This window comes from Labrus mixtus, chromosome 12, assembly GCF_963584025.1.
Source record: "Labrus mixtus chromosome 12, fLabMix1.1, whole genome shotgun sequence".
Taxonomy (NCBI): Eukaryota; Metazoa; Chordata; class Actinopteri; order Labriformes; family Labridae; genus Labrus; species Labrus mixtus.
In genome coordinates, this window is record NC_083623.1 from 6,788,778 (window position 1) to 6,814,040 (window position 25,263).

Consider the following 25,263-nt stretch of genomic DNA (forward strand, 5'->3'; position numbering starts at 1 on the left):
TGCAATATAAAGTCCACCACTGTGTGATATGTTTCAAAGAAAGTGAAAGTGAGCAGATCTGTAGTCAGGGTTTGTGAACTGCTCTGATTCTTAAACACGTTTTTACATATGGATGTCCAGCACACCAGCCTCCAATGGTGAGATGATTACTGGGCAGAGCTTTTCCAATGTTGTGTACTGTAAACCAAATATTACAGGCGCGATGAAGATGTGTCAAAACTGCTTTAATAAATAACTGGGATGATTATTTGGAACAATGAAACATCCACTAAAAGAATGGAAACCTTTGCACTTTGTATAAAATGAACTCAATGTCCCTTGTAGAATAAAATGTATACAATATGCATTTCAGCTTTAAACACCTGCAGTGATGCATCTTTAATTCTTTATTTTGCGATGTCCCATTTACAGAAAAATCCGATGGCGATTTGAGACAATGACATGATATGAAAAGGGGTAACTTTGAACTGAGTTGGTAACTTAAAAAAAAACAAAAAAAAAAAACATCTGCATGGTAGCAAAACATTTGCAAATATTGTTCCCTTCATTAAAGCCTTAAAGCCAAACATGATTTGACCTACCGACATCCACATTCATGACACTCCCAAGAGCCATGGTTGTTGTTGTTATTTCTTTTCAAGCCTCCATCCAGTGTTTTATTCCAGAAATCTCCGAGATAGTAAAGTGAGACGAGGAGAGCTCTTTACTCAGGCGAATAAAACACGCCACTCTACACCACACACGCTTTTAAAGAGTTACTTTCCTTAATAGTGAAAACAAACCGACAACATAAAAAAGATGACCGTTGATTACACAAAGTATGCATTACATTAAGGCACCTGAAACAAAAGGGCTTTGTGACGGGTTTAGAAATGGTTTGAGAACTACTTAAGGCTATAATGTTGATAGTTTGGCGTCATTTACTGCCAAAAAGGTACGCTTTAATTTGTTATTTTTGAACATAATCCAGAATAACTAACAAAAAACTTTAATAGAAAGCATGTAAGCAACTACCGGTTTAAATATTAAAGAATTAGATGGCTGTTTTTTTTTTTATTATTGGCAGAAAATTAACAGTATGTTTACATTATGGCCACGCCCCTATTTGTGATGTCACAGTGGGCATTTTCTTTAGCTATCAGGCAAATTAATACTGTGACATCACTGAAGAGTTTTTTTTTATTTCCTGGATTTTTTTATTATTATTATTATTTTTTTTTTTTTACAAAGTTTTGACTTCCACTGTCAAAATCACCAGGTTAAAAATACTTCTCTTCAATATGGCGACGCCGTTCTGAAAGACCAAGAAAACGTTTTAGACGTTGTTTTCTATACAGATATTTTACCTTCAATAGAGGAAATGAAGTGCAAAGGAACTGGGATTTATTTGTGGTGAAAAACCATCCAGGTCAAAGATTTTAGCAGTAAAACTTATTTTGGATTGGATCAAAAAAATAAAACATATAGTAGTGTTGCATAGTGCAGAGTTAGGAAAAAATTTAAATGGAAAAAGCAAAGTTTGTTGATCTGCCTGGGGACAGTTATTTGAAAATCTTTAAGTAAAAAAATTAAGATAAGATAATTAAGAAAAAATAAGATCATTATTTTGTTTTGAGTAACAAAAATCTAGCGTAAGAAAATATAAATGCATCCTCGCTGACAAACCATTTATAAACCCTTCAAAAATTCCTTCACAGGTGGTACCTCGCTGTGTTATAAAACAGGCCTACTTTGACTGGCATAAATAAAAGGAATGGCATTGTAAAAAAAATAATATTAATCATAATAATAATAATAATAACAATAATAATAATAATAAAAATGTGTGACTTGTCTTTAAGTTACTTATCTCAAATATACACAGCGACTCCTTTAGTATTTACACATATGTACAGAGCATTCATTTCTGTTTAGAACAAATACCTTGAATGGTGTTGCTGTGAAATTGAACTCTCTAAATGTACACTTATATCCCTTTTGAGATTTGAGAACAAGGAGGTCAAACTGGGCAGCGCGACTTGAAGCCTCGACACGGCTCTTAGAAAGGCACTTGCTACCAACTCAAATACTGCAAAAAATCCTCAAACAGAGCTTTCAGCCAAGACAACTGAGAGACAGGAGAAAACAAAATGGAAGGCCACATAGTAGGCACTGGGGTTTCTGTCCCCTCTCCCCTCCAGGCCAAATGTTTTGGTAAGGCTGGCGCATGACGGCCACAGGTGGAAGAGACAGAGCAAAGGCAGGGTTTCCTCTGTTACTGTGGCTGCAACAGTCCTTTTCTTTCAATACCCTTCTTTTACCGTCTCTTTTGTGTCTCGACCCCCCTCACAGACACTGAACAGGAGCCTGCTGATAATTGAACAAAATCATAATCATCTGTAAACCAAAAAAATCTTTTTACAGGTTGTTCTCTTCTCCGTGGAAAAATTCCATAAACAAAAAATCGCAGAGAGCTTCTTTTGCCTCCTGAAAAAATGTTTAATTTCTGCTTTCTCTGTACACATGAAAAAAATGAACAGAAGCAAAAAAAAAAGGATGTTCACTGTGCTCTGGCTTCCTAGATTCAAAATCATTTCAGGTGACAGTGATGAAAAAAAACATGAAAACAAAGCAAAGAATGGCTTATTAAAACACAAAGCCTGTTTTTCTTCCAAAAGTAGTTCAGAAATTAGAATAGTCGCTGCCTGGCAGCTTCTCTCGCTTCCACATTGGGAGTCCTTTGTTTAAATTTCTTATACACAATGGTCTCTGAGGTCTTTTTGACCTGTCAAGGCTGCACGGACATTTTTCCAGCGGTTGTCTTTGGGACTATAGCCTTGGGTCCGGTGGGGCGCTTTGAGGGGTGAACTGGAGCTGTGCAGGGTACAGATCACTCCCTCACTGGACTTCACTGCAGTCTCAGAGTACTTATAAACTTGCTGCTTTCCAGCCTCTGCTCCACTACACTCCTCCTCGAGCTCAAGCTCACCTTCCGTCTCCTCCTCCTCCTCCTCCTCTCCATCGTCACACGTCCGACAGGAGGGGCCCATGAGCTTTTTGCGCTCCTGCTCAGCCTCCCTGTTGCTCTCTTTCAGCTGCTGCTGCTGCTGCTCACGTCCCACGATGAGCCGAAGTGGCTCCCACTGGTTGTTCACGTTGTTGTCCGCAGCTGATCTTACATTCCTCTCGCGCTCTTTTCTCCGTTTGCGTGTCCACCAAACACATACAATGATGCAGAAGAGGCAGAGCAAGCAGAAGAGCACACATAGTAGAGGCACCAGGTAATCTGTAGACATCACAAGAATCATAAAGGATACAGAAATCAGTTGAAGTAGTAAAAGGTCACTAATCAGGAACTGCATGGGGCTCATAACAAAGCCTTGTGGGACACCTTTGTTAATTATTACTCACCCACTGAAGGGGACATGATTTGTGTCTCCACTTTGACCTCAATGACAGCTAGCATGATGGTACTGTTGTGCCGCTTGGACAAGGTGCCCACTATGGCGTTGGCTGCCTGCTGGATCAGACTGTGGTCTGGTAGATCCTCCGGCTGGAAAGACTGAAAACCAAACCAAAATGGAAAAATGAATGGAAAAACAGGAATGACCTTCATTCCTGCTGTAGTAGTCTGCAATGTGCAATATGCCGTATGTTGTTTTCATTAGTGTGTCCCTTTTCGTTTACATGTGGATTGTTGTTTGCTTTTATTGTTTTTTTTTTTTTTTTTTATTATTATTACTACTCAGGAGGCAGCTAAACGTGTGCAGCTCTTGGAGATAACCTAAATGGAACAATAAAGGGTATCATATCGTATAGTATCATAGTGTTTGGAAAGGTGTGAGAAACAATGTAAAAGTAGAAAGGATAAAAGTAAAAAGTAAAAAGGTAAGACTAGCAAAAAGTGCAAACCGCTAATTAATAACCGTAGCCTGGATCATTTACTTACTATAGCCACCTCTACAGCGTCCTGATTGGAGTGAGAGAGGTCACAGAGCAGGAGGAGGCTGTGTTTTTTTGCCAAGCTTCTGGTATCAGGAAGATACCTCAGCTCATAACAGATGTTCTCCACTGTTGTGCCCTGTGTTTACACATAAAAACGATTATCAGCAACAATACAAAATACCCTACTTGAGATTGCCTTAATGAAACCTCCACTTCACCAAGAAAGAACACAGAGGTGACTTACTGTTGGTACTTTGTCTCTGTTGAAAACAAGTGTTAGCCGGCCGCAGCTGTTGTCCAAATGCCCGCTGTTTGGCTGGCACATTGTGGTCGCTTGTTGAAGTGAGCGTCCAGACATGGAACAAACCCCCCACTCATGGCATGGCGGAGAGAAGCAGGTGAGGTAGCTGTGCTCCACACACTGCCTTCCAGCTGGGCAGGTCTGATGTCTCGGATCCTCGCCTGATGATTTGATCCGGCAGGGGCGACGACCACACAGCACCTGGTTTCACAGGGTCACATTATTCACTTTAATTACCGGGTACACTGTGTATTTTATACATTTTGCCTTATATGACAATCAGTGAATGTTTGCCATCATCTTCTTTAGGGCTTAAAATGATTATCAGGGGTCCCCAGCTTTTTTTCCAAAGAGCCGCCCCCCCCCCCCCCCCCCCCTACTTGGATCTAAGGAGAGCTGAGCGCCCAAAGGACCCACAAAAAAAGTGATATCTCTGTAAGAAAATGTACATCAATTTAGCATTCAGAGTGTGTTATCATGATTTGAGTTCATATGTGCAAATCAAATTTTGACAACCTCAGCCTTGCGCTCTACTTGAGACCTTTGGTACCCCCTAAGGGGGGCCCAGAAACCAGGTTTGGAACCAAAAAATTAAATAATACACTTTTAAAATTAAAATAAAGGAAAAAAAGTCCATGACATTTTCCCCAAAGCCAAATCTTCATGTTTATACAATCTCTGGTATTTGGTATATGATAGTTTGCCTGAATAATTCAATTTCTTTTGTTTACATTTTTTTTGCATATTTCTCTATGGAAGTAGTGACTGGTTGTGGGTGACTGTATTTCCTTTTTCCAGACTGCTTATTTGTAAGTGAGGAGCAGCAGATACTTGCTGGAAATGCTTTTAAAAAAAGACTATGTTACCTTTGTGCACTCCACTTTGCCATTGATGCAATGGCAGCTGTTGCACTCTTCCTCCCAGCGGCTGCTGTGGGGAAACTGCAGCCCGGCATAGTGACAAGGCTTCCCGATACCAATGACTGCAACCAGACAGAGAGAAGAGGACATGTTGAACCTTAGAAGCAGTAGTTCTGCAGATTTACTGTATTTATAGATGACCAATTGAAATCAAAAGTCCTGTATCAACAACACAAAGTATACATTTGACAACATAAACCATATATTGCTTTTATTTGAAGACTTAAGGTAGAGGATAGAGGTAAGGAGGGAAGAGAACAGAGGTGCATTTACATTCTTGGCATCGAGCTCCTGTTCGACCCAGCGGACAGATGCATCGGAAACCGTTGATCTCGTCCACGCAGGTGGCACCGTAGGCACAGGGTGAACTCTGGCACTCATTGATGTCTGCAAAGGGGAAAGAGAGCATCACATTTAAAATTGGACACCAGACTGTGGACACACAACGTTTATTTAAAGTGAAGGCCTGGTCACACCAGAAAGACACAAACTGTCTTCTGTGATGCTAGCCAGATGCAACATGCCAGCACCAGTCAGTCAAAACATCTCTGGTAATCCATTGATTTCTGTGCTGTGTTGTTTTGAAAAGCAAATCTATAAAGACTATAAAAAGACTCTATAAAAGACTCCAGCGATAACAAGACGGAACTATCCCAAAACATTTATTTATCTCATACATTTGTAAACCGGGCATCATTTAAGTAACTAACACAGTTGTTTTTTGGAGCAGCTGTGACACATATCAGTTGTACCGTTCACTTTAAATCCACGGGAACCTTGACCATTGTCGTCCAGATTCCACATGAACACAATCTGGATGAGAGTTCTCAAACCTAAGCCTGACAGAAAAAGGTGAACGCTATCCGGCCCGAACAAAGGAGCGGAGAAGAAGAATTTCGGGGTCACTGGGTAATTTGTCTTCAGTGTGTTTGTGTGACTGTGTGAGTGTGGAGGAGGGACCACCTCTGACCCCTGGGGCATTAAAAGGACCAAGAAAAAAAGGGGAGAGGGCGGAGTCCCGGTCTTACATTTAAAGTGTCAAAGTGTCCATCTCTGTCTTGTACCCATTTTTCTTCTAGTGATTTTCCTCGCTCCGTCCATACATCTTCTTAATGATTCTGTGATTTATCTTATGGTCTTTGTGTGTCTGAAAGAGTGTGTAAGTAAAAAAAAAAAAAAAAAGAACTATATATCAAATGCTTACTGATTCTGCAGTCAGGTCCGGCAAAACCTGGAGCGCACTCACACCGAAACCAGTTGATTCCGTCCACACAGATCCCGCCGTTGTAACTGAGGAAAGAAAGAAATAAAATAAAAAATTAAATGAGGCAATATAAGAGCCACATCCTCTCCAGCTGCAACAAAACACATCCTTTGTGTGTGTATGTGGTTAAAGAGGGGGAGTCAGCAGTACAAGCCTCCACCTTTCAGATGCTAATAGCAGTGTCCAGTCCCTCCCCTCCCTGCCTCTCATCATGCCTCTCCTCAAAGCCCAGCTCCCCACTCCCCCACTAGGTCACATGGGAAGAGTGGACAATAATGCCCCCAATGCAATCTCCATCACCTCTCCATCCCCCACCTGAAATTTACCATGGGGTAGGTGGGACCCCAAAATCTTCCTCTGTTCTTTTCAATATGTAAGCACCCTCCTGTGAGAGATGCCACTTTGAGGACAGCTTCCACACGGCTCTCAGCAGCCCTTCAAGCCCCACACCAAGGTCTGTGTGAAGTGTCCAGACGAGGGATAACGGGGGGGGGGGGTATGTCACTGAGTGTGTGAGGGAGACACCAGGACTTACCATGGATGAGGGTTGCAGTCGTTTATATCTGTTGAAGAAGGTGGACAAAAGAAGAGATGTTTAGTGTTGAGTTTTTTTTTTTTTTTTTTTTTGTACTGATGCATCTGTTGAACATCGGTATCGGCCAATATCTTGGCTGATTCAGATATAGGTTTGTCAGTGGGGAGAGGAAGTCACCTGTTAGATAACTCAGATTGGTTTTCATGGTCAAAAAAGTGAAAGAAAGATGTTGGCATTGTGGGAGTCTTAGGGCGCACTCACATTAGGCCCATTTGCCCCATACCGTGCCGAAGCACATTGTCTCGTAGCCCCAGGCCCCTTCTGGCCTGCACTCGCATTCCTTCAGGCCCTATCGGTCTTGAGCACAGTTACCTCTTGGACATTTGTCATCACGTCGTACTACTAGATCAAGTCAGAGATTTCCCTAAAGACCTCTGAGTTCTTGTGAGTTTTATCCAGCCGACTTTATACATCTGCGTCTCCAACATTTTTTGAGTAAACACTTGACCTCTGCATCGGACCATCGTGAACCCTTTGATTGTGAAGAGGAATGAAAGGATTTAATGGGCTATACATCATGTCCATGTTCTGCACCATGCTTGTGCTCCAAGCCTCCCTCCTTCAACTGTCTATAAACCAGGGCCAAGGAAGCGTACTAGTCAATCAAAATGGACTTTGGGGGTCAAACATGATTGGGCATGGCACGGTTTGCGTAGTGCGAGCGCTCCCTAAGACATGTTCCAGAGACATTTCAACTACGAACAATAATTTAGATTTTCAAATCTCATTTGAAAAGCAGACACAAAGGATTACTAATGAAAAAAACATCACTATCAGCCATTGGCTAAATCATTTTTTTTTTTTTTATGAGTACATTTCTTAAGCTTTTGATATTTCATGCCTTTCAAGACATAACGTTCATAGAACCTCAGAGCTAGCAGGTCTTTGTACTTTGTTACACTGGTAGGTCGACACTAACTGTAGTGAATGTGTATACAGATCGTTCAGTTTCAGTTTAACAAAGTCATTATTAAAACACTGTTTTAAAAGGTTACAACATGTATCTCATGTCTGGACGTGTAATTCTATTTTTCCTTTTTTCACATGAAAAGTCATACTGTGTAGAGAAACTAACTTTGGCCGCAGGTGGGACCCTCCCAGCCCTCTTTGCAGATGCAGGTGAAGGTGTCTCCTCCGCCCACACAGGTTCCACTGTTAGAACACGGACTGGAGGCACATGTGCTGTTCTTAGCTGCGGGAGGAGAGAAAAAGCATCAGCCAAGGATTAGAAATACTGTGCAGCATATTTACACAATAAATCAAATATGACAAGGGTTTTTGTTGCAGCACTACATAGAGCTACAACTCTTCTTCCTGAGAGCTGGCATTTTCCACTAAAACTCTGCCAAGGCCTTTTATGAATAATCTGTGTGTAATAGTAATATTGTGACAACACAAAACTTAAATAACCTTCAATAACTTAAACCAAAATAAGCCAAACAAAACATAAACGCGATCACAACATCGGACAGACTAAATCATGAAAGCCATTCTTAGATATTTAATGGATTTTTCTAAATAGACAAAGGCTGCACAATAAATCTGTTTTTTTTAACTAAATGAGCACTTACAATAAAAGACATCACAAATCTGTGAATGCATTGCCATTCGTAAAACAATTATTTGACGTAAACAAGCAATGCTTTCTCACATTTAAATAGAGAGCAGGTGTGTAATGCTTTCACAACGTTTTAATGCCGTCAGATGGAGATCGAGCGATCAGCTACCCTCTGATCAGATTTCCAGTTGCGGCTTTTTTTTTGTTCATTGCACTGCACAATGTTATTCCAATGTTGAATTAAATACCTGCACATTGCATCTCTAATCGTGTGGAACTAATCTAGAATTAACTTATTTTAAAGAGGACATATTATACCCCATGTGGTCTAAATGAAACATCTGTGCTGTGCTTTGGTCAAAATATAACATGAATCAAGCACCAGAGGAGGTTCGAGACCCTGTATAAACCAGCTCTCTCAGAACGCTCCGTTTTGGTGTGTGTGTCTCTTTAAATGCAATGAAAAACAGAATAACATGGTGACATCATCACAACGTCTTCAGGAGCTGCTCCAGGCCTCACCTGTGTTGCACGTGTTCCCTCCCCAGCCAGGCGGGCAGGCACAGCGGAAGACATCGCCGTGGTCGTAGCAGGTGCCTCCGTTACTGCAGGTGGTCGGATCGCACTGTCTCTCACCTGGACAGGACGGCAAAGAAACACGGGTGTCAAACCCTCACACACTTCTTGGTACAAAGCGTCAAGCAGGAACGGGAAAGGGTCCTAGCTGTCTAAATACACAGACATAGACGTGGAGCTGGGGCCACAGTAAGCGCTGAACATAAACACACGCGTTGACACAGAGCAGACATAACTCACGGGAATGGCAGGTCTTGCCCTTCCACTTGTCGGCACACTCGCAGTAGAAGTCGTTCACCAGGTCGACGCAGCGTCCGCCGTTCTTACACGGGTTGTGTCTGCACTCGTTGACATCTGAGGAAAAAAAAAAGGTACATGATTCAGTCTTTTTTTTTAAAACTGTTGACATGAAGGTGTACTCTAACCACGACTTTTTCTGTTTACAATGTTTCACAGAGAGACCGACAAGACGAGAAAATATGAGGAGCTCACTGAGGTCGCAGAGCCGACCCTCCCAGCCGTCAGGACAGAAACACTGGAAGGAATTTATCCCGTCGATGCACGTCCCGCCGTTTCCACACGGGTTGTTGATGCAGTCGTTAATATCTGAAAAAAGTTCAGGGGAAAGGTTTAAAATAGTTCACGCTTTGAGCAAAACTTCAACAAAGAAATAATATGAGTCTTCTTGGGGTGGGGGGGGGGGGGGGGGGGGTCGTTTGTACTCACTCTCATGGCAGTACATGCCGCTGAACCCCGGGTCACACGCGCAGGTGAAGTTTCCTGCTGGTTGGCTGATGCAGCGTCCTCGTGGGCCGCAGACATTCGAGGAGATGTGCCGCACTCCCGCCGAGTCGTTGGTTGCTATAGCAACAGTGCAGCTGTCAATCACTGCAAGGGAAAGGGGGGGAAAAAAAAGGTTCAAATGTGTTGCTCTTCTTCCCCCCACAATAGATGAGTAAATACTGTGTCGTCGTGGTCACCTTGACACGGGCTGCTCTGGCAGTCCTCTTTGAGCCGCTCGCACGTCTTCCCCTCGTAGCCTTCGGGACAGGCGCAGTAGAAGTCCTGATCCATGCTGTGACACTTGGCATCGTTCTCACAGGGGTTTGGATCACAAGCGTCAGATGGAGACCAGCTGGAGATCTTTAAGATAAAGAGAGAGAGAGAGAATATCACATTTACAACCGAGACAATATCAAGACAAGAAATCTAAAACACAAAAATGGAAATGCAGCTTAAATCAGGTTTTTTTCTGATCTGATTTTATGATAACCTCCTTAGCTCTGCAGGACGTCTTATAAAGAGTGTTTGGGTGTTTTTTTTTTGTCTCTGGCTTGCAATTTTACAGTTGTGACTCACTCACACTCATCCAAGCATCGACCATCGGACAAACATTTAAAGAAAACAACTTCCAGTTTAGCGCCAAACAGCAGACAAGTTAAATATCAGCAATTAAGAAACAGCAGTTGAACAAAGTGGAATATTCAACTAGTAAAGAAAGGAAGCAGAAAAGCATTTAGGAGCTGGTTGAGACCAAAACTGATCTAAAGATTTACCAGAAAGGCAGAAAAACCAACTCTAAATGAATGCAAAGGTAACATCACATCCTGTGTTTAAACTGTTAAAATGAGTGTCACATGATAACTTCATTTGCAGAAAACGTGTCAATGTCATGTTTACAGCACTGATTTGTTGCCCTGAATCATCCAAGTAAAAGTATTTCACATCTTTTTCACGTTTATTTCTCCCAGGTAAGAAGTTAAATCTTCAACAAACCGTCTTCTGCTACCTCTGAGGAGCTCCTCTGGGTCAGACAGCGGCTAAGTGTCTTGCCAAGAAGAGCTCTTGAAGCAGTGCAGGAAGGTGACAGGAAATCAGGAAACACGAGCTGACCTTTGGCTACAGGCCAACTTCAGTAACGTTCAAACACTGCTGGATTCATCAGACATCAATGGTTCACATCATTGTGATTAGAAAAAAAACCGATTTCAGACGCAAGTGGAGCCACATGGGGAACGGACTTGAGCTCATACCTCCCCATTAACACACTGAAGGAAGAGGATGCTATGTGAAGCGACCCATCAGAATTATGACCCGTACACACACAGACACACACAGACACACACAGACACACACACACACACACACACACACACACACACACACACACACACACACACACACACACACACACACACACACACACACACACACACACACACACACACACACACACACACACACACACACACACACACACACACACACACACACACACACACACACACACACACACACACACACACACACACACACACACACACACACACACACACACACACACACACACACACACACACACACACACACACACACACACACACACACACACACACACACACACACACACACACACACACACACACACACACACAGGTGACGAAGCAGTGGGAGCAACTTGTGGTTAAATGTCTCGCACAAGGACACATCATGTAGCAGCAGGAGCTCGGGATTGAGCCCTCAACATTCCAGTGAAGCGGCAATCGACTCTCCCACTGAGCCGCAGCCGCCCCACATGAAAGTCTGTGTAGGCGAACGCCTTAGCTTTGCTCACGCCGCTGCACAGAACACATCGAAGGTAAGTGGACGAGCCTCAGAATCTTTCCCTGAGCTCGTCTTGGGAATTCCTCACTTCTGCTTTTACAGCTTACTCAATTCAGAGCGAACACTCTGAGACAGAGGTCTGATCTGACAAGGGAGAGAAAGAAGACGATAATGACAACAAATACGGACTGAAGCAGAGCCACAGTAGGGGGAAAAAAAAAAAAACATCTGTCATTCCACCGGGAAACAGAAAGAAGCCTTCTGGAGATCGTAGAGACAACGTTCTCCGTTTCTTCATGGAGTACAAAAATCTCTCCGTTCATGTCAACAGTAGGCTACTGTGCGTAAACTTTGAGTTGCACCCGCTTGCCATTTAAGGTGCTGAACTCGGCCGTTAGTTGTCAGAGAAGAGTGTGAGTGAAGTCTGCGGGTCACACGGTTTATTTTACCCCCCCCCCCCCACGTGTGTGGTCAGAGGAGCGTGTCTGAGGGGAAGAGAGTCCATAAATCTTGGGGTGCATTAGTCTTCACTGTGTGCAGCGCTCACAGAGCAGGAGATGTGTTTCAGTGTGGTAAACAAGACGGGGAAAATATATTTGAAAAGGGAACATCTTCACTCGTGGTCAACTATGAACACATCTGTAGATAGAATATCATTTTTTAAAAAGATAGCTGCTCTCAAAGTGTGTTAAGAGCAAAATTTTTGAAGTTTAAACTACGTCTAGAAATGCCACAATTTTAAACATTAAAATGTATGCGGTAGCTTCTTCTTATTTTTCGTTTCTTTGAGAGGGGAAGGTCATTCATCAACGTCAATGCAGCTCAGTCCATCCAGCTAACTGTGGATGGTTTTGTTATTTCTGAGACGCCTACAACAACGACCCCTCTTCCAACGTCCACGTCTATCCTCAGAGGATGAACGGGCCCGTGCACCACATAAATCACACCGTGAAAAAAACGACTCTACAGTGCTCCTAGTGGTTGCATTCTGCATAGCGTTAATTTTCGGAGAAAGTGCACAACCAAACGCTCCAAACCACCGCTGGATACGCGAGGCTGATGTCATGCGTAGTTAAAAGCAAATATACTCAGGGCTTTACGTTCTCTCCGAGAAAGTTTGGTGACATGCTTGGCAGGATTTATTGCAGTAACATTTGATGCATCAAATTAAATACATCATGTGACCAAGCTTAATCCACAAACAGACCCAAAGAATTACAAAGAATGATGCATGAATTGTAATTCTGATTCCTGATTTTCACAGTCACTACCTCTCTAACTGTGACTTATGAGAATGGAATAAGTTAGCAGGTATTTTTTTTCACTTCAATGAATCAGAAACCTTTTCCGAGCTGAATATATCACCACATCTTTGATCATTCACTCAAAATGACAAAAAGCCAACCTGCTGTGTCACTAGAGGAGAAGCTGGAGGATGATCCAGGTCACTGCGATCCGTCATATTGAGGTCAAAAAGTTTGATGGTAATCCATCCAATAGCCGTCCTAATATTTCTGTTTTCGGACCAAAAGCTTTGGACCTATTAAAAGCAGTAAATGTGGCATTTCTGCAGGGATTCAAGCTGTCCTTATTTCTTCTAAAGAAATCATTCAGCGCTCGTCACCAATACACACTGCGACTCCACGGACCGGAGAAGGAGACACTAATCATTGAAATATAAAGTCGCGGGCGTTGTAGTTTTGGCACAGCGGGGCAGGAATGTACACCGTGCCATAGCAGGCTTTTAGAGCCGTGTAGTATGCTGGCAGAAATCCAGCGTCACCTCATTCAGAGAGGCTCGTATTTATAGTAGAGATGCTAAAACAGGACTGGCTCCTGACCAGCAATGTCCTCCATTCAGGACCCAGGAGATGCAGGGGAGTGTCGGCTTCCTCACGGCTAACCTACATCAGCTCCAAACACACACTTCAAATAGAAAAGCCTGCAGCAAGGACACGCATGTGTGCTGTGTGTGCGTGTACGCTTATTGATAACAAGAGAAGTTTGCAGTCAAAGCTGAGCTATGGGCTTGTTGGGCGTGGAGCATACTTTACAAGATGATAGGAACAAACTGTAATCAGCTTGGAGTGTGTTTACTTGCAGATCTTAAATGAATACGGTGTGTTCAATTTCAAAAACACAAATAGTCAAATAAGAACTCATGTCGTCAGCATATGACATGCATGTTGTTGTTGGGTTCTTCTTGGAGTCTAATCGTCAAAGACATGACATGACAACTGACACCGCCATCTAAATAACGATCGCCTCAATAATCCAGAGCTGAGATCAGTTCAAACAGCAGACTCACCTCACACAGCGGTCCAGCGAACTCTGGCGGGCACTGGCACACAAAACTGTCCAACACGGCGTGACACTGTCCTCCGTTCTGGCACGGTTTGCTCTCACACTTGTTCCTCTGGATCTCACAGTGGGTGCCCACGAAGCCTGCAGGACACTGGCAGTGGTAGCTCCTCAAGCCCTCCTGGTAGGAAAAAAAAATACAAAAGAGACAAATGATGAGTTCAAGGGGAGAGACATGTGGCCTTCAAGGACACCTGCTGGTTTGGTCCAAGTACATGGAAAAACAGATTAAAGTCCTTATGGATAGCTAATAAAGGATTCTAAATTTCACATATTTACACTTTTACTGTCAAACAGTCAATTCATACTCTTTTTATATTGATTGGCATTTGCAGCAGCCAATAGCACTGATGGTGGAGACGCCACTAGCTAGTTTTTTAGCTCCTTCACTTTGCATAGTAGCTCACAGGAGTTATCGTAACCGGTAAGGCCAAAACAAATTTAACAAAGGATTTGGCTGGACACAAAACACAAGCTAAGGAATCGTTTCATTGGATGGGAAATAATCTATAAACCCTGAGTGCTGAACAAGTCATCGAAAGATGTTGTCCAGGAATGGAAAAAACCCTGAAATACAAAGAAAAGGACCTGAGAAAAGGACTTTTGTTTTCCCCCAGTGTTGAGGCAGATCCTAGCATGTGTATGACAATGAATGTAAGACATATGTACCGAAGCTCTAATTGGACCTGCATCCACACATTTTATTTCCCCAGTTTTCCCGGGATATCAAGTAATATCAGTTTGTTTTATCGAGACCTGACCTCATGGCACGTCGCGGTCTGGCCGATCACAGTGACTAGACTTTTGTTCTCCAGAAAATTGTTCCCATTATCAGGAGAGAAAACAAGATTTGTTATCCCGAGATTACGGAAAGAATAAAATAAGATTTAGAGAAAAGAACCAGAAATTGGATTTAAATCTTTTACTGGATTAAAATCATGAGGACTGGTTAAGGTGCGTCATTGTGACCAGGAGAGTTAAATAAATCTTCAAATGGTAAGTTTAAAGACGTTTGTTGTTTGTCGCTGGTCTGACCTGCACACACTGGGCCGTCAGTGTGTGTGTGCCTGCTGTATTGGAACATGTGTGATGTTCTCTCATAAAAGGTCACACTGATTCAGACGTAATGAGTGAAAAAAACATGTTATTGTAAGATTAGAAAACAAATAGTTGAATGATGTGGTTAAACTCGATGAGAATGTGGATCGATGAGCGCAAAAAAAAAAAGCAACAACAAAACTTTGGACTGTCAGTCGACTAACTACGGCAAAAAATCTGACCAATCAGGCTGGACGATGTAAATCCTTAGAGTCGGGGACAGGCCTGATAAAATGTGTGGATGCATGTCTGCTTCAAGCTTCCGTACACACAGTATGTGATAAAAACAAACTTAACAGTCTACTGCGTTGTCACGGTAACTACAAAGTTAAAACATACCTTGCACGTTGCTCCATTCTTGCACTGACCGTGGCAGCCTTTCATGTCTGAAGAGGAAGACGACGTTAAATAAATCATGAAAACGTTCCATGTAGACAGTAATGTATTATTGTATTCATCATCAGACGACCATACGGGATGTGCTCAGGTTAAGATAAAGCTCGGAAAAGAAACTAGTCAAGTGAAGACAGTGGCAGAAAGAGCTTTTGTAGATGGGTAACCTGCATGCATTGGATCCAGATGAAGGAACAAGGGCATGCAAGTTCAGTCATGATGAACAGAGTGGGAGCTTCAATTTGCCAACCCCAGAAAGAAACGGGTTACCACATGTGGGGAAAGTGAGTGAAACTACGTCTATGTTCAGTGTCCAGGAAGTGAGAGGAGGCTTTTTTTTTTTTTTTTTTTTTTTTTTAATAAAGCCAGAAGAAGAGGGGCACCAGCAGAAGGACAGAGGCTTTTTTAGAAGGGAGAAATACTGACTGATGTCACAGTTTTGTCCGGACCATCCCAGGAAACAGGCGCAGTGATAGCCGCCAATCAAATTTTTGCAAGAGTTAGCGTTCACACAGGGCTTCCCTGCACACTCATTTGCATCTGTAAAGGCAGGATGAAGAAGGAAACCAAGTCCCACATTTAAAAATCAACCAGGAAGAGAACACAGGCAGAAAAGAGACCAGAATTAAACCGTAGAAGCCGAGCCAACACAAACATTCAATAAACTAAAACCATCAAATACGTTAAAGGTTGAAACTAGAGCTGTTGAACGATTATACATTTTAATCCCCGTTAATCGCTAAAGTTCGATTGAGAATCACAATTAATCGCATTTTAATCACATGTTTGAAATTCCATTATTGCGCATTTAAAAATACAAATTGTCAGGCTTTTATTTTGAATTTTTGTACCCTCTCAAGTTAACAGTAACTCACTTGCTGTTTTAAAAAAAAAGGAACGACCTCCCGGTAGATCGAATGTCACAACATTGAGACTGAGAAATGAACGTTTGAAAAGAAAAAAAAAAAAAAAAACTAAAGTAAAACAGCTGTGAGGAACATTAAAAACGTGAAAGTCAAGGTGGATATTAGAAAGTGAAAATGAGACATTCAAAGATGCAGCAGTGTCGATCTATTCTCCGTCACTGTGACTGCAGGGGGAGACACTGAGGAGGCTTATCCACGGTGCATCAAAGGGTCCATGTAGCGTCAGACAGCGGACTCTATTGCTTCGGTTGGCCACCTCCGCCTGGTTCTATTTACGTTATTGGCAAATTCTGCCTCGTTCTTTTTAAGTCATGTCTTTCCTCAGGAGAGCCCCGGCACCGCCACACCGCCCAACACAGACAGTCTCCCGCTGTGAGGTGCATGTTTGAACCACCAGATCAGGAGGATTTCAGGGGCAAGTCCTGCTGAAATGTTCTGGCTACATGCGCGTACAAAACAAAAACAGCAAAATAAATAAAATAAAATAAAATAAAAACACTGATTTGTGTACAGGGGGCGCCAAAATCAACACAACCAAAAGATCCTCACAGGAGCTTTAAATCACCATCATGTCACACAACATGGACATGGATGGAACAAGATTCTAAGTAACTGCAAAGTGTCACCACCAAATGCCAAAAAAGGGAGGGGGGGGGGGGGGGGTGCAGTCTGCAGGGAGTCCTGCTGTGTTCACTCACACACCTGTCCTTTTCTCTGAAACCTTACACTCCACACACACACACACGTACACACACACACACACACACACACACACACACCACACAATCGCCAGGTAACACAGGAGGCCAGTGGCTGCCTGTAAGCTGAGCTCTGAGCTGGTAAGATGAAACTGAACCCCTGTGATCTCTTCTCTACCTTCAACCGTTCCAACACACACACACACACACTGTCGCACGCACACAACAACCCAACTTTGTTTACTGCTCGTAATCCATTTCCTGGCTTCATGTTGGTCACGTCCGCTCGTCGGCACGGTAGCAATATGGAAACGAACGCCACAGCCAGCGACAAACAAACAGCCGGATATAGACACACTAGTGGCTCATAAAGCCATTGAGGAAAAAAAGTGCAGCTGCCAGCTCGTCCAGGATATTGACAGCTTGTAGTCTGGCCATGGGGCTCAGGTTGCTCGTTGCAAATTTGAATCCCAAAAATATGATCAGCTTTCTACTGCATAGACCGTCTGTGACAAGTCCATCTTTCCAGCTGCACTTTTCCCTGTTTGGTTGTGTAGTTGTACGTCTCATCATAACGTGAGACGCAGAACATGAATCTGGAAATCATCAGATGAATCCTCAATGGACCTATGAACAAAACGGCCACAAAACTTGAGACCCGTTTCAGTTGTTTGTTATTGATTTGAATGCTGGGTTGTTGTTGGTCCACTTATTTGGGCATTCTCTGTTTTAATAAAACCTGTCATTGAATGAAGTGTTAAAAAAAATGAATGAAATGAAGTTGTGAGTCTCACCTATCTGGCAGGTCTTCCCCTCCCACTCTGGAGGACACACACACTCAAAGCCGTCCTCCAGGTCGATGCAGGTTCCTCCGCGAGCACAGGGACTCGAGGCGCACTCGTCCACGTCTGAGAAAACACACACAGACCAACTCTCACACTTGCTCATGTCTTTCTTTGTTTATCTGAAGGATAAATGATTTGAACATCTCACGTGGACGAGAGGGATGTGACTCACTGTTAGCACAGGTGGGACCCTCCCAGCCCGCTGGACACTGGCACTTGAACCCGGTGGGGACTTCGTGGCACGTACCGCCGTTGGCACACGGGTCGGAAACACAGGCGTGCTCGGCTGGCGGAGGAGGGCGTGTTCAAAGACTTTACGGTTTGTTCATACAAAGTACTCCGGCATTACAAAGCTGGTACGTTTTCATATCAATCATGTTTCAAAAATCTTAAAATTCAATGTTTGATTCAACAAACCCTCAAAATTCCACAGATATTCAGTTCACAAACATATATTACAATAAGAAGTGACAAAGATTTGCATATTAGCGGGGGCACTGTTAGTGGATAGCCTAGCGGTTATGTTGTGCGCCCCACGTACAGAGGCTATAGTCCTCGTCTGAGCAACAGAGGGTTCAAATCAGACGACGGCCCTTTGCTGCACGTCATCCCTCCTCTCTCACCTCCCGACCTTTCCTGTCTCTCTTCAGCTGTCTTTAGCTAATAAGGCCAAATGGCTCAAAATGTCTTTAAAAAAAAAGTTTTGTATACTAGATTATTCATAATAGAAAAAAACTTTGCACATCCATTTCATAAAACAGGAGCGTAGCAGAGCAATGTGTCCTCATCATAAACTTCACGCTGAACTCCCGCAACACTGTCTAACTTGCAATCAAACATTTATTGGCCACGTTTAAATAAGTGACTTTTTTTTGCCCGGGAACACAGAGAAGAGTTTTTAATATTGGGTAGAAGACATCATCTGTTGGGACACTTTCTGATTCTTTTTCATGGTCAAATGTGAAAGAAGATGTCGGCAGTGTGAGAGTCGTACACCGTCTCTGGGAGGGACTTCTAACAACAAATTTAAATACATCAAATGTCACAGCTCAATGAAAAAACAGACGTCGAGAATAACTAACAAGAAATGAAAAAAAAACATCAGTATCAGAATCTGCAATCGGCTGAATTCTTATTTTAAAAATCAGCATTGATCCTGATTTCCACGAGCGGTGCATCTCTAGCTGAAGTGTGTGGCCTTGGGCTACATGTTTCATTGGAAACCTTCCTCCTTACCCGACTACTCTCCTGTCTCTGAACATTTCAAGCCATTCAGCCAGATCTGAAAACTGGATCACTTTGAAAATACTGAGGTTTAGGACTGAATGGGGAAGGAACTGCTTTCAGAGCTGCTGCTTCCATTGTGTGGAATAATGTTTCAAAAGATGATTTCAGACTGTGTTTTTAAAGAGCTAGTGTCTCAACTACTGAGGGAAGGAACTTACGACTGTTCTAGGATGTGAAATCACTGAAATGGTTTGCAGGTGTAACACGTGTCGGCGTCTATGCCATAAACTGTAAATATTTGTTTTGTTTGTGTCTGTATTGCTTGACCTCGGTCTCAGTGGGTGCTCCCTGCTAAATTAAAAGGATAAATTTAAAAAAATACTCATCCCTCTACAAATAAACAGGAACTAGATAATGACGTTCTCTTACCTATCTGACAGTTCTCTCCGGAGTATCCCTGTGGACAGACGCAGGCGTACTCGTCCGGCTCCGTGTTCATGCAGGTTCCTCCGTTGACACAAGGCTGGTGACGGCCGCAGTAATTCAGATCTGGACGTTTAGAGACGCCAAAAAAAACATTCATTAAGATCAGAGAAATGTGAGAAATCACATTTTCCAAATCAGATCAGAGAAACAGCAAATCATGACTTCATCCATCCTGCATGATCTACAATCATGCAATCTTTAGTTTGCCTCTACAGCCCCCTCTCTTTTATTCACCATGACGCTTAATATGAAGATATTCTGCTTCTTGACTCTATGCAACTGGAATCAGCTAAAACCAGTAATATTGATGTATTTATTGCAGAAAACGTTAAGATGATTTAGAGTTGCAGTTATGTTAAAAAAAAGACTCCATGTGATGTAGAATTTCTCCAGCCTTCTCCCCAAATAAAGATTTTTCTTAAGTTTTTGTCCCCAACATTATAACCTCAAATAGACCCGTGTGATCCCTGCACACACACACGTCCTCAGGCCGAAGGCCAGCTCGGCCCACGGGCTGGTTAATAAAAGAGCAGGGCTCTGTCTCCACCTGGGATCTTAGGACTCGTTCTCATCCCCTGAAGAGCCCGCGGTGACGAAGAGACGAGAGGGGATCGAGTGTCTCTGCTGCTGCTCAGATCTCACAGGCAGTAAAGCTATCCATGCTGCTGTTCTCCACTCGCAGAGAGCCGGGGGGGGGGGGAGAGAACCCCGGACCTCATTTGATTGTTAACGCTTGTTTTAACTGTATATTAAAACGATTTAAACAAACACTAACTGACAGATGTGCCACACATCATCCGACGTTCAAACGTGGTGCGAGTTCAAAAAAAGGCCCTTCTTCAGAAAGTCGTTTCTTCTGCATCTCTGCCTCACTCGTTCCTCGTCGGCTTCAAGCTGTGGCTTGAGGGGGCGCGCATGAGATGAGATCAGAGACTCTCACCAGCGTCATGTGTGGGAGCTGATGAAATGATACGGGGAAGAAAAAAAAAAAGAAATTAAAAAAACGAGTTTCCTTACCTTTATCACACAGCAGACCTCCCCAGTTCCTCTCACAGCTACACTGCCACGGGATGTCGCAGGTCCCGTGGACACAGCCCGGGTACAGCAAACATTCATCACAGAATTGGCCCTTCCAGCCGTAGTTACACCTGTCGAGAGTCAGACACGGGCGCCAGAACATGACATTGAATTATTACACTCGACTGAAACCCTCTACCTGCTCTCTCAAGAATCCCTCATGTTCACGTCATTGCCCTCTTCCCCTCCAGATTATTCTCTAAAACTTGATTCAATTATACATCAATGTTCCAGAGTTAAAAAAAAAAAAGAAGATCTGTACAGTAACAGACTGCTGTCTCAGTGTCTTGAACATCTGTTATGAATTGGTCCGGTCTTCTTTCAGATGTGACCTGTCTGACAGTGGAAACACACCTCACACTGTATCATGCGTCAACCTTCCACACAAGGTCTCCTGCCAACTAATCTTACCGGGGGGGAGACGACATTCCAGGGCAGGAAGGGTTAAGAATACTTTGAGCGGCTCCCCGGGCTCCAGGGGTTGGAGACTCGGGGTGAGGGGGGACTACGAGGGTGGCGGCACGGTGGTTCTGGAGACGGCTCTCTCTCTCTCTCTGTGTGTGTGTGTGTGTGTGTGTGTGTACACAGCGAGTGTACGCGATGGCGCTCGGCTATTCCAAGGCTGCCGGTACCGTCGTGTACCAGCTGTCTTGTCAATTGGCGGCTATTTTTGAGTCTCCTGCAGACGGCACCGCTGTCTCTGTGAGAGACTGAAGCGGAGGGAGGGGGGTGGGGGGTGGGAGGGGGGGGATGCATTGGGGAATACTTGTCATGTTTCTTTCACTGTATACGATTAGCTCCGGAGGGTCTGACAGCAATGTAGCAATAACACTAAGAGGACTTTGGCGAGAGACTTGATAACTGCTTGTTTTAAGCCTGTAGGTATTAAAAGATGGATTCAGCAGGTTGCTTCTCGGTCGCGCTGACATCGTAATCGCTCATCTTCCGCTTACAGGTGCAGGCGGGTAACTCTTTGCAGTTTTCGTAGGAAATCTCGGGGCTTTGAAAAAAACGCTTCAGAGCGGAGGAAAGTGCCTTTAAGCAAAGTGATTCTTGGGACAGGAAAAGCCTTTAAAAGAATTTGTCAGAACAAGCCTAATGTCTACTAATAAAAAAGAGCCTCAATCAGCAGCTTAACAACAGGCATGCAGCAGCTTTTGTGATTCTTACAAAGCCGGCGGCGGACAGGGGCACGGCCCATAAATCTGTGATGAAATAAAAAAGGAGAGATGGCAAGGGATTAAACGCCAGTTTTCGTGACCCGAGGCGTCTTTTAATTCATGCCACTGCAGGATGATCTTCTTTTTCTTCTTCTTCTCCTTCTGCTCTTCTATTCATGTCACTCTTCCTGTTGACTAATGCTTGATGTTTCGGTGGAATAAGTTGCTTCATGCTGTTGTCTGTCTGCTGAGGAATGAGGATGCAGCCTACTCACCCACGCAGATTTAAAAAAAAAAAAGAAAAAAAAGTGAGGCAGTTTCCTAAAAGTGGTCATCCCCCGTTTTTTTTTCTCCTCCGGCACCGAGCCAACAATGTTCTGCCTCATAGCGGGAGGATGCGTCTCTCTATCCATCTGGCAAATGGGAGACTGGGGGGGGGTTAAAAATGACGACAGGAACTTCAACATCCTGTAAATGTGGACCGATGGGGCCGGTCGACGTCACCTTATCTATTTCCACTTGTAATGTACATAACACAGGGAGATATTCATTTCCTTTTCCTTGCCCCCTGCCCTTCAAGGGAGGACTGCAATGCGGATGAGGAGGGGAAATGACCATTCCCAGCACGTTTACTGTGGTCAAATCCACACACCAACGACTCCCTTTCCCCCCCCCTCAGCCCGAGCTCCACAGATTGTTTGGTATTCTGCAGAGGTTTTTCAGGTGTCTAAAAATACAAGAGAGCAGGCGCGGCGTTGCTCTTTTCTTTTTTTCCCTCCTTCAGAGCCGAGGTGGAGATGCCCACGAGGGAAGAGAACAAGGCTGAGATGAAAAACACAACAGGCCACGACAAGTGAGGGATGTCTCCCGCCTGGCAACAAAATTCACTCCCTTCTCTTTTCTTTCACACATTGAAACTTGTAGTTCTTCTGCAGAGAGGCTGCTGCCTGAACACATCAGCTTCTGCAGCAGAAACCATCTGATTTATCAAAGAACATCTTTTTTTTGGTCATACTGATCAACTGTCAACGATGAAGAAAACCCCTCTTTTGTCACCGTTACCAACTTTTGTTGTCATGGAGACCACCTTTTTGGGGCAGAAACTCCCTTTTTTGTACCTCAGGCTATCGCCACCTGCAAGACCATTGTGTTCATGATGCGTTTTGTGCATCACCTCAAATTCTGCTGAACCGGCACATGCATATCCATCACTTTTAAGTTGCCTTGTCACTGATCTCTTCTTTGCTTTGTAGGTTGTAACGGCTCATTGAAGTCTGTTTAATAACCAGTTCAAAATTCTGGATTTGTTTGGACTACACAGGAGAGAATCCCTACAAATGTCACCTTAGTACAGTGACAAAAATTAATTCTGATGTTTTCTGATTTTCAAAAGGTATCAAACCTAAACAAATCTAATTGCATGTACAACACGTTGGATCTAAACACAAGGCAGCAGGAAATCTCTATTAGCAGTACAAACCCTGTTAAAAAAAAACAAAAAAAAAAACCTGAATATGACAGAGACAATATATTCCTGCTCGTCTTACGTGCATTCCCCTGGGACCGCGCAGCCGCCATGTAACAGGTTGCAGCCTTGCTTGCAGATCGCTGAGAAAGAAAACGAGACAAAGAGAAACCTTATCAGAGGCGATTCCATTGGGAGACGTCGTGTATCATTACATTTCTTATGAAGCTCTTCAAACTGGGCCAGAAGACAGGAGGGGAGGTAATGAATCAGAGAGGGTGGGAGGAGAAGCAGCTCGTTTTGTTTGTAATCTGTCTAACAAGTGCAACAAGACGTGAGAATTCATGGCATGGGGGCATGGGGGGGGGGGGGGGGTAGGTTTAGAACGGGACGACTTTATAGCCTGCATGCTCTTAAAAACCAGCCAGCCCCTCTCCTCTCCCCCCTTCTCGTTTCACCCTTCGTCTTGTAAGGTCAGTTTGGGTGATTTATTGAGGGCCCCCCACTCTCTCTGCCACCACCCACAAGCACGACCCCGGCACATTGCTACATGTTAGCATGAGCATTAGCATGCCACGCATTCTCACGTTACCTTTAAGTTGTTTAGTTGTTATTCTTAAATCATGTGCACTGTTTGTGTCTGGATATGATGCTCATGTATGTGAGTGTGTATGCCTGAATGTTCTGTATATATGGATGTGTGCATGTATGTTTCTGTACAGGTTTGTATTAATGTAAAGCTGTCCACATTTATTGCTAACGTGCTAAATAAACGTACAGTGTATTGTTTTTTAATTCTACTGATGCAATTCACAAAGTCAGATTTAGAAACCTGCAACAACTCAGGACAAACCCAAAAACACCAAAATGCTCAGAAGTTTCAGCTCGACAGTCGAGACCAGTGGTTCTCAACAGATGGGTTGGGACCCAAAAGTGGGTCGGGGATCTGTTTTCAATGGGTCACGAATGTGTGCCTGGAAGTGTCTTTTAAAACATGTGGGGTTTTTTTCTGTCTCTTTGTTCTGTTTGTTTGTGTTTTGTGTTGTTGAGGTCAAAACTGCATTTTTTTTCCTCAGTGAATTCATCTCATTTGAGAAATATAAGAAATGTGAGTTGCTATTTCTTATCAAGGTTGAGAACAACTTGTCAGTGCTTGAATTTGTTTGGATTTCTATGAATAGCCTGACCGTTGATCAATATAATGTGAAAAAAGAAAGAACATTTTATAAAATACTATTTTTAACAATACACATTGATCTTTTCTTTTTGTACCATAATTCCAAAGCTTAGTTTTAGTTTAGGATTTTTTTCTGTTACTATGGATACCAAGTCTAGGACATCTGCGGAGACGTGTGCCGCTCACCTGTCGTGCAGTCTGTGTCCATCCAGCCGTCCAGGCACACCCGGGCCCCTGAAGCCTCACAGCGATAGTGGCCGAAGTAGTCGTCGCGAGGGACACACAGCTTGTTGCACTTGCTGCTGTAGTAGTTTACGTCACAGCGGACTCTTATTCGATAGATGAGGCGAGCCACCGGCCCGTCGTGCAGGATGGTCTGCCAGGGGTCCCCGGGGTTGATCATACCGGTGTGAGTGCCGCGCTCGATCAGCAGCTCCTGCTCATCTAAGACATGACAGATGAAGGCCGATCAGTCAAAACAAAAGCTTTAAATATATCGATACATAGAGAATAGTGAAAAAACTTTACAGAGCTTCAGCCAAATTTATCACATTTAACTGTTGAGGACATAACTTTATTGGTACGGTTCACCCTCGCTACACTCATAG

General features: G+C 43.5%; 1 protein-coding gene across 2 annotated transcripts in view; it reads right to left on the reverse strand.

Annotated features, from left to right (window-relative positions):
- Positions 1-203: 203 nt before the first annotated feature.
- jag2b (jagged canonical Notch ligand 2b) overlaps positions 204-25,263 on the reverse strand; it is a 50,175-nt gene continuing 25,115 nt past the window's right edge. Inside the window, exons 4-26 of one of the 2 annotated variants that reach the window (XM_061051702.1) lie at positions 24,842-25,099; positions 23,561-23,621; positions 20,794-20,924; positions 19,720-19,839; positions 18,236-18,349; positions 18,013-18,126; positions 16,021-16,134; positions 15,541-15,587; positions 14,051-14,224; positions 10,119-10,281; positions 9,865-10,026; positions 9,631-9,744; positions 9,379-9,492; positions 9,085-9,198; positions 8,080-8,196; positions 6,945-6,972; positions 6,350-6,435; positions 5,419-5,532; positions 5,092-5,207; positions 4,169-4,426; positions 3,929-4,060; positions 3,391-3,541; positions 204-3,265 (exon numbers count right to left, since the gene is read on the reverse strand). In XM_061051702.1, the coding sequence (XP_060907685.1) occupies positions 2,733-3,265; positions 3,391-3,541; positions 3,929-4,060; positions 4,169-4,426; positions 5,092-5,207; positions 5,419-5,532; positions 6,350-6,435; positions 6,945-6,972; positions 8,080-8,196; positions 9,085-9,198; positions 9,379-9,492; positions 9,631-9,744; positions 9,865-10,026; positions 10,119-10,281; positions 14,051-14,224; positions 15,541-15,587; positions 16,021-16,134; positions 18,013-18,126; positions 18,236-18,349; positions 19,720-19,839; positions 20,794-20,924; positions 23,561-23,621; positions 24,842-25,099 (3,335 nt within the window). In that variant the 3' untranslated portion in view covers positions 204-2,732. The remainder of the gene's footprint in view (positions 3,266-3,390; positions 3,542-3,928; positions 4,061-4,168; positions 4,427-5,091; positions 5,208-5,418; positions 5,533-6,349; positions 6,436-6,944; positions 6,973-8,079; positions 8,197-9,084; positions 9,199-9,378; positions 9,493-9,630; positions 9,745-9,864; positions 10,027-10,118; positions 10,282-14,050; positions 14,225-15,540; positions 15,588-16,020; positions 16,135-18,012; positions 18,127-18,235; positions 18,350-19,719; positions 19,840-20,793; positions 20,925-23,560; positions 23,622-24,841; positions 25,100-25,263) is intronic. The other variant, XM_061051703.1, reaches the window with a different exon arrangement.